This window comes from Amaranthus tricolor, chromosome 13 (genome assembly GCF_026212465.1).
Source record: "Amaranthus tricolor cultivar Red isolate AtriRed21 chromosome 13, ASM2621246v1, whole genome shotgun sequence".
Taxonomy (NCBI): Eukaryota; Viridiplantae; Streptophyta; class Magnoliopsida; order Caryophyllales; family Amaranthaceae; genus Amaranthus; species Amaranthus tricolor.
Window position 1 is genome coordinate 12,160,237 of NC_080059.1, and position 9,950 is coordinate 12,170,186.

General features: G+C 31.5%; 1 protein-coding gene across 1 annotated transcript; it reads left to right on the forward strand.

Moving 5' to 3' along the window:
- The first annotated feature begins 4,936 nt into the window (after positions 1-4,936).
- LOC130798042 (outer envelope pore protein 24, chloroplastic-like) lies at positions 4,937-9,653 on the forward strand. The gene is made up of 3 exons (XM_057660890.1): positions 4,937-5,368; positions 5,642-6,001; positions 9,336-9,653. Exons 1-3 carry the CDS (start codon positions 5,156-5,158, stop codon positions 9,414-9,416), a joined length of 654 nt encoding a protein of 217 aa, XP_057516873.1. The 5' UTR covers positions 4,937-5,155; the 3' UTR covers positions 9,417-9,653.
- The last annotated feature ends 297 nt before the right edge of the window (positions 9,654-9,950 follow it).

Here is a 9,950-nt window from a genome sequence, read left to right on the forward strand (position 1 = left end):
TTTTTCATAAAAATAAAATTAAATTTGTTTTGGTTTTTGATTTTTCAATGCGATCTAGATTAAATTGGACCATAGTTCAAATTAAATTGGAAGATTGAATAAGTAATTTTAATAAAAAAAATTTAAAAATAAGGTTGGGGTAAATTTAATTTAAAAAATAATCGTCTTTATGATTGAGTCCAAAGCCAGGTATGTTCGCGATTATTAACAGCGAAAAAAATTTGGTCAAAATAGTCAAAATTGTTATAATAAATGCAAATAAAAGGGAGAAAATGTCATAATGTTAGGGACAAAAACATTGAAATCATGTTTGTACAAACTGCGAACAAACAATTTTTTGTTTTTTTGTCCATTCTAACGGTATGACATTCTCACATCTTGTTCACTATTAATAACTGCGAACATACCTGGCCTTAGGCTCAGACATGGATATACTTATTTTTTGAATTAAATTTACTCGAAGTTCATTTTTTTATTTTTTTTGTTAAAATTGCTTATTAGTTTCCAATTTTCAATCAAACCACCCTAAATCAATTCAGTTTTGGCTTTTTTAGTCCAATCCAGATCAAATTTCCAACTAAAAACAAATCTAAACAGCAAATGTAAATCGAATTAAATTACCAAAATTGTAAAGTAAAAATATTTAAAATCATAGTTGTAAAAATGGGAATGACAAAATCAAATTTTAAATTAATAAATCAAGGTTTATTATTGTTATAAGAACACTTATGTCCTTTTTGTTAGTTACGCCAACTAAAATCTTTTTTTTGCATGTGAATTTGCATAAGATTCAATCAACAAATAGTTTAATTCAATGTAAAAATGAGCATCAAATTTAAGTCGAGTTAAAAATTTTGGTTTTTGGTTTTTAGTATGCTCAAACCTAATTCAAACCAAAATATTTTGGTATTGAAAATTTCAATCGAAAACCATACCAGTTAATAAAAAGTCCAAACTATATTTTTTTAATTTGGCTTGTGATTTTTATCCGAATAACTTTCACCCCTAGTCAGAACTCAAAAGTGTTGTAAAAAACATTTACTTGAGATATTGAGTTTACATTTAGATATCAAACACTTACTTCGCATACAATAAACATCTATGGTATATGAAGTAGTTCGTTATGGTACATAATGTATTTTTTTATGGCATGTATAATAGTTATTTATGATATGTGAAGTGTAAAATATAAAATGTGAAGTGTATAAAAAAACAATTACTTGACATAACATAAACAGTTACTTTACATTTACATATCATAAACACTTATTAACAATAAACATCTACTATCTTTTGTTTGAGAGGAACCTTAAATCAAGATTCACTAAGGTCCGAAATCCAAGGGGAAAAGATTTCATACAGAATGAATTCATCAATGTTACCGATATCCCATTTAGCTATCATATGGGCTTACTTTACATACACTAAATAAACATCTACTATAAATACGTAGTAGAACTACTATAAACATAGATTTTATGGTATATTAAGTAGTTTTTTTTTTATGATATTTGAAGTGTTAATGATATGTGAAGTGGTTGTTTTGGGAATAAGATAAACACCTACTTGACATACCATAAACACAAACTTTACAAAATTTTAAATACTTACTACACATATAATAAACACATATTTCGCATATAAATGCATACTACGCATAACATAATCACCCACTTAACATAACATAAACGTTTGCAGAAAGTAAGGTTTTTTTAAAAAGAAATTATTAAGTCGTTTGTGAGAGGGTCGTCTCTTAGAGAGAGATATCTCTTACAATTAGAGAGATATCTCTTACAAGAGTTGTTGTAACTAAAGTGACATTTGTACCCGAATTGTATATGAAGTTAGACTAACAATCCAAAAAAACGCTTGAGCCCGTAATCAAATTATAATTAATAATTAACCTAATCATTGACCGACTTGGAATAGGATTTACTCATAAAATAACTTACGAAAATGAAATTTGAATTCGTATTTAATAGTTCTAGGCCTACGCTTTTTACAGGCAACACTTATGAAAGGGGTGTTATTGGGTTTTTCCATCATACTAGGTAGGAGCAGACAGTAAGACAAAGTCAGTTCTAGAGGTCTAGCACCTTAGAATAGGTGTGTACTCATATAGATAACCCAATGAGCCAACATAGTTTCTCTGGGTCTAGTGATGATGAGGATAGTTATAGTCAGTATGAGAGGTGTATGGAACATCACTTTTGATTGAACTTTTGCAAAGGGAAGGGGGTGATTAGTACACCTCAATCGAGAGGATCTATGGATTGTAGGCTTTTACCTAGCTATAGAGGACATATAACTAGGCGTATATAAGAGGTGACTAAACATACACTTTCGATTCCAGAGTGTCGTACTAGGAAGAAGATGATAGAGGGCATCATTAGGCTTTGAGATATGTATGGTGAGATATAAAGAGAGTTGCTTGGTACCTATTTTGGTGTAATCTCTTGTATCATGCACCAACACAGTGTCATATGGGCCAACGAGTATTATCGCTAAGACTTGGACTAGATTTCTTTACTATGCACTCATATCATACACTCATTCGAGCATCTATCGGACACCAATCTGAGTACCTAGACCGGTACAAAGTAGTTCCCACCTATTTCTTATCCTTGGGGAAGGTCTAAAGTCCTCATTTGCACTCGTATCATCCACTCAGGGAAATTGATGTTTGAGTGTAAATTTAGCGATTTTAGATTAAAAAAAAAAGTGTTATGAGATTTTATAGTGATGGATTAGTCTATCAAACATATCAGTTCAGGTCGAGTTGTGTTCGAATCATATATAAACGGTTTCAAAACCCCTTGATTCAAAGTTTTAAACCTAATCTGTTTAGTTAATTAGGTCGAAAATCATAACCCTGACTTGTTCTGTAACATATCAGGTCAACCTGATTTCGATCCACTTAACCATTTTAGTATTTCCCCTAAACCATTTTTATGTTCTCAAATGTTTAATTCACCATTTTGACGTTTAATTCACCATTTAATTCATCAACGCTCTCAAATGTTGTAATAATTTTGTTTTCATTCAAATTGTTGACATTTTTGACAAAAGGTGTCTTAAGCACTATTACATAAGCCATAATGTTCACTTAATATACTTAACTAGGATTATAAAGTTCTAAAGGTGCATTTCAAGCACTAATATATAAGTACTTAACCAGGGTAAATTATAAAGATAACAATTTGAATGAAAACAAAATTGTTACAACATTTGAGAACTTTGATGAATTAAACGGTGTATAAAACGTCAAAATGATGAATTAAACATTTTAGAGCATAAAAATGGTTTAAGACAAATTATAAAGACAACAACCAACGTCAAAATGGTGAATTAAACGGAAATTAACAAAAATTTAACGGAAAATACTACGACAATTAAATAATGTATAAATCGGATGTTATCATGTGGAAAAATCTTACATAAGTTCTACCACTAGTATTTCACGAAAATTCGATATTACAATGTGAAATTTGCAAAAAAAAAAATACCCGAATATACTTTTACTTGGATGACTAAAGCATGCTCATTAAGATGAACACAATGAAAGACAAATTCATTCATTACAAATATAGCTTAGGTATGTCAAATACACTTTTTAATTGGTAAAAGAATTAACTACAAATTGCAAATTTTTTAGAATGTCAACTTTATTAATTAAAATTTTTAGATATTGGTGTAATTATTAAAAAAATATAATAAAAAGTGCATAAACAATATAAGGATCATAATTATTATAAATTTTTTTTATAAATTATAGGAAAAATGTGAGGACCACAAGTAATATAAAAATATTAAAATGAAACTGATAGAAAATATGTGAAAACCATAATTATTATTGAAATATTAAAATGAGAATCAATAAAGTTAATCGAAAGATTTTTTATAGAACAATAAACAAAACAATTCAAAATAAAAAATAAAATAACTTTAAGAAACAAAGAGAGTAATAAATAGAGCGAGAGGTCGGAAAACATGACATGTGGATGTGGTTCACTTGTCTAGTTTATCCCTCTTCCCGCTCCAAAATCTTTCCCTCCACTGAATTTATGTTATGCATATTTTAAATAGCTGTTATCTTCTATGATCTCAAAGCCTCAAACCACACACTACCCACGACAAAAAAAAAATGTAGTTTCGAATGAGTTGTCTGTATCTAGCATTTTATGAACATTAGGGATACGAATGAAATACGTCTTTTTTTTTTATAGCAAGTTAATTTTAAACTTTAACGGGTATTTTGCAAAATAACAGAGATAAATTGTGTATATTATAATAATCATTATAAATATAGCTTAAGTATGTTAATTGGTAAAAGAAATAACTACAAATTGCAAATTATTTTAATGTCAACTTTATTAATTAAATTTTTAGATATTGGCGTTCTTTTTAACCTAGTTTTGATTGCAATGACAATATTAGTCAATAATATGGTTGTGTATATTTAAATATCAGCAGAAAGTATGATACATCCTTCAAATTTAGTGTATAAGATGCACTTATTTTAGACATTTTTTATATGAGTAGAGTGATTGTTCAATAAAGTTAAATCATTTACATCTTGTTAATAAGGTAGGATGCAGCCTGATTCTTTTGATGATAGTTAATTCGTTGCAACTCGTCTTGTGTGAGACCGTTCGGGTTCATACAATAGTCCATTTATTCAATTGATTACTTTAAGATCAAAAATAATCGTTTTAAGTTATAAACAATCATTCTAAGACTTTAAAAATAATTATATTAAAGTTATAATTGATTACATTAACGTTATAAGTAATTATTTTAAGAAAAAAATATATATATTGGGCGGACCAGCCCAATAAAAATAATCTTACCATAAAACCTTCTTACTTAAAAATTAGTGAATTTGTTATCACAAAAATTTATATACAACGAACGCATAGGTGCAATCAAATAGGCTAAATAGTCCATCGCCCTACTTTCTTGATTATTTATTCCATGTTGTTAATTGAAATTAAGCAATGTTAAAAAGTTAGCAAAAGCCTTAAAAAATGTACATGTAATGGTGAAACACAAAGTCAAGAGTCAAGACATCCATCCTCACTAGTCATTCCTAATTGTGGTGTCGTAATTCCTAAACCCAACACAAAAATTGCGGCTGAAATTGCAACTCTGAAAGATGATGAAGGCATCTTTGAAGGGCAAATACGAATACGATGCTGATAAAGCCGCCACTTCCGCCATCTCTACTCTCGCCATTCCTGTTGGAGATTTCAAGCTTCGTACTTCTTTAACTGATGCTACTTTTCTCAAAGGTCCTTCTCTTAATGGCCTTCTTTTCTCTCTCGAGAAACCTGGTTTCTTCATTTTTGACTACAATGTTCCCAAGAAGGTACCTTTTTTTTCCTTTTCCTATTTTGCTTCTTGTTTCTCTCTGGCTATCTACTATTTAATCAATGCCGACTTCAGAATTTCAATTTTTTGAATATTTTTTCGATTTTAATGAAGCTTGAACTTTGATATTGAGTGAATTATGTGTTTAATAGTAGGATTTTTGTTTTTTTTTTTTTTAAATATTAGTGCGTGTTTAGCTGAACCTATTAAATTAAAACTATATTCAAATAAAACCGCCCTTGATTTTAATATTTTGCTTTTGTTTTGGCAGGATTTTCGGTTTCAGTTCATGAATTCAATTAGGGTTCTTGAGAAGCCTTTGAATATGACTTATATTCACCATAAAGGTGATAATAGGACCATTTTGGAGGGTTCTTTGGTACTGGATTCTTGTAATAAGGTTTCTGCTAATCATATGATGGGTTCAAAGAACGGAAAATTTAAGTATAGTTATGTTCATCAAGGGGTTACGACCTTTGAGCCATGCTTTGATTTGGGAAAAAATTCATGGGATTTTGCTTTGTCAAGGAAGGTTTATGGAGATGATGTTGTCAAGGCTTCTTATCAGACCTCTAATCAGAATCTTGGCTTGGAGTGGTCTAGAAATTCTAAAACAAATGGATGTTTTAAGGTATATTTGCTTGTTTTTCTTTGTTTTGTTTAAAAGTTTTCTGTTATATTGTTTTTTAATGTTGGTTCTGGTGGTCTTATGAATTTGTTATCAGTTCAACCAACATTCCATACACTCAATGTCATTAAGTGCCTCCCAACTATGCCGAGTTTGGTGGCTGATGCTAGCATTTCCTTTGTTAGTGATAACAATGGGGTTGTTTCTGATTGACCCTTGGTACCATATATCATCTGCAACTTCACATACAAAGTTGTTATCAATTCAATGATGGATTATATGTATAATTGGTTTATTTAGTCGATTTATGGTATTCCACATGAAATTGATTTGCAAAAGTTGCAGGGGAAGGGTTTTGGGTCTTTATCTTTGTATATTTGATTGTTTACTTATTTGCTGGAAGCTATCAATTTTGTTTTTGGAACTTTTGGAAGCTATGAACAACATTGTTGCAATTTCATAACTTTCTCTTGGACCAAGTAGTTGTCAACTTTTAACCTAAATAAAATATTATTTAGAAAAAAAGACAATTATAATTTTGTGTTGAGTATGTTGGCAATTCTCATAATTCTTTCAATACACTATGTTCCTGGGTATAGTATTTTAACTTGTAACATGGCTTTGCTTGATGTACATATTTTGCTCAAAGCTGTCAAACGGTGCAAATTTTCATTGGTAGTAAGAAAGCATGTCAAAGTATAGAATAGGGAGCTGAATATAAATGAAATTATGAATTAGAATTCAATTTGAAATATGGTTTAACCCAAAGGTAAGTTCTTATTTTTAATTGACCTACAACTTTGTCTTGGGGTAAGGGAGCTAGATTATTACAGTACGATGGGGTGATCGGTGGAATTCATCATGTGATCGAAGTTTTATGCAGTAATGGCTGCAAAAACAGGTGCCAAGTGTCAACCCTCTTTCTCATCTACTCCCCTTTTTGATTTCTTTTCTTATTTTTATGTTATGAGAGAACATTGCCAGCTTATATGTTTATCACCTTTTCTACCCCTTCCAATCATTTCATTTTAACAATTCGACTTGTGGAAGGCAAGGGATCCTTCCTCTTGTTTGCATTAGTTGGAACATGCCCCTGCTCCTCCTCTAAACCATCCAAAAAAATTTTCTTCTTATTATCCAAAGTTGTTGCTCTTAATTTCCCTATCTATAAGATGTCTTATTACGTATTAGTAACATTGGGTTAGTAAGCGACGACTATCAGACCATTTGCTTGGAATATCCAAGGCTTTTTTTCTAATCCTCAACCAAGGTTGGAGGGAAAGGGGGCTTTTAATTCCTTCAGGACTTTTAAGTTTTCATGTCGCTGGTATTTTTTTCCTATAAATTGATAGGGTGCAAGTTCAATTTTCTTGGCTTTTAGTGCTTTTTATTTGTAGTAGTTATTTTTGGTTGTTTCCTCCCAACCTACAATAGCTTCCCTTCTCTTTAATACTCAACCCTTCTGTAGTGTTATTGTGCTAACCAGCCTTTGCTTTCATCTTATATTGCCAAGTATAGAAGGACCTTATAATGTTTCCCTAATTTAGTCTAGCATTATTATCTTACCTTCTATTAATTTTTTTTTATCACTCACTGCTAATTATCTTTTCAGATACGCCCTTTTACGCAGGTTACTTGTGATTCTGAGGACCAAATTTAGATTTTGGCCATTGTCTTTTAATATGGCAATGGATAAAAGAAAAACAATTGTTTTTGCCTTATGTTTTTATGATAAACCCTAAGGTCCAAGGATCAGAGATTGAACACGGGCATGTGAAGCAAAATGAAGAGTCCGAGTAACATAGATCGTGGTCTATATTTTTTTTCCTTTGAAAGATTGACCCGAAATACATTCACTTGATTAGAATTCCTTGTACCCTCAATCTTACCGCACTTCTATTTGGCTTCTCTGTGCTAAAATGACATTTCATATATTTGATCTTCAGTTAGTATAAATCCTTTAGATTTGGGGATGAGCCTTTTTAAGTCTTGTCCACTAATACAACACCTTGAGGAAATAACACACATCACATCACTCCATCTTGAATTAAGCTGTTATCTTATTTGAGATAGTTGGTTCAAATGGGAAAGGACTTGAAGCAACCCCTTGTAAAACAATATTTTAAAGGAAATCCTTTTTGGTTTCCCTGTATTTTTGGTTCATATCTTGAACTACCTTAATATTGTTATGTGATATTCCCTTCCTTTTCGTTATGCACCAACGTACTTACTCTAACTAACTTGTGAATTGTCATATACCTTCTCTAAGTCAATGAAAGCAGAAATCCTTTTTCCTTAGCCTGTAATGCTCCATAAATTGCCTCATAAAATGATTGGTTCCATGGTAACCCTTCTCGGTATGAATCAAAATTGGTTCTTTGAAATGCTTGTTCATCTTCTTAAGCGATGTGCAGAACGAAAATGCTATGAATATATTTGATTTGGACAACATACTTTCATTATTGGAAAATCATAAATTTAATGTTTGGTAGCAACTAAAAAAATGGTGGGAGGGTATAAATAATAATTCTAATTTTGTTGGACTAATCTCATGATATTCTTTTTTATTAGCCTATTTATATGGATCTCCTGAATTGATGTTCTTTCATGTTATTTATACATACCTCTTCTTGGTCCCGCCTCCCCTTTCTCTCTCTTCTCTCATTGGGGATAACTAGCTTGGCTTTGTGTTTGCAAACAATATAACACTTGACCTAATCTGCTGCTAATGTTATACAATGCTTTTCTAGGGGCGTCCTCTTTAAGATATGACTATGACCATGCTTGGATTTGTAATTACTTCATTGAAAGCTTACTACAGTGAAGTGCCGTGGTTAAAAAGGTGCACCCGAGATGCAATTGGCGTCTACCAACCTTTTTTAAGGCCAAACCATTGCCTCTTTATTTAGGAGTGGTAGTTCCAATGAGGAGCACCTGGTTCTGCTCCCCCCACCCCCTAATCTGCAGTCTGTTTTTCTCACATATGCCTTTTTTAATTTGCCTCCTTAAGCCTTATGACTGTGCTTTGTGCATAGATTAAAATCACCTCTGCGTTACGTTTTTTTGAGCATTGGTGAAGTAGCATTTTCAAGTTATAACCTAGTATAGATTAAAATCTGACTTCTACGTCACTATAGAGTATAAACTATAAACTGAAATCGTGGCAATCATTTAAAAGCTCTGCTCTGTAGTATCTTTACCCTCTTGTTATGATAGTAGGCTCCCTTTTTAGGCTTTATTTGTATTCGGTATCAATTATATTTTGTTTTACATATATTAAATGTGGTGTTGATAAATATATTTTGGATTTACACTCCCAATTCTTTCTTCTCTCCAGGTTTCAGCAATCTTCAATCTGGCGGAGGAAGTTAAAGTGCCAAAATTATTTGCCGAGAGCACATGGAACTTTGAAATGTGATTCGTTCTTGGTGCTCCATCTCACCCCTTTTTATTTGGTACAATCGGAAAATGTTTTGTAGCCATAATTCTGTTCGTGTTGAACGCAATAGATTATGAAGCCGACTCCCCAAATTCTGTTTCTTTAGATGACGAATTTTTTCGGATATGTATTATTATTACCTTGGAAAACATTTGTACTGGAAAATGTTCACACAGATTGATCGAAGGATTTGCATCTGATGTTTACTTGTAGTTATATGTCTGGCAGCTAGGTTGCTTCTTTTGTTTCGGCATTTTTTCAGATGATTGCTTGCAACGTGTGTTCATTGCTATATGATGCACCTTGGAAACATTTTCCAGGTGTCTTGAAACCCAATAAAATAGCAACAATCATCAGAATTAGATTGATACTGATGCAAGATTTACCACCAATATTACAAATTTTCATAATTTAAATGTGGAGTTGATAGATACATTTTGGCCATTAGGCCTGCACTGGTTTATGGGACAGATTGTCGGCATATAACGAAAGCTTTTGAATATAAGATGGATG

What these genes read in the sequence shown, in the direction of transcription:
- LOC130798042 (XM_057660890.1), top strand. Translation starts at nt 5,156, where the DNA reads ATGATGAAGGCATCTTTGAAGGGCAAATACGAATACGATGCTGATAAA. An exon ending in ACTACAATGTTCCCAAGAAG is followed by an intron (nt 5,369 to 5,641) that starts GTACCTTTTTTT and finishes TTGTTTTGGCAG; the next exon opens with GATTTTCGGTTTCAGTTCAT. An exon ending in AAACAAATGGATGTTTTAAG is followed by an intron (nt 6,002 to 9,335) that starts GTATATTTGCTT and finishes TCTTCTCTCCAG; the next exon opens with GTTTCAGCAATCTTCAATCT.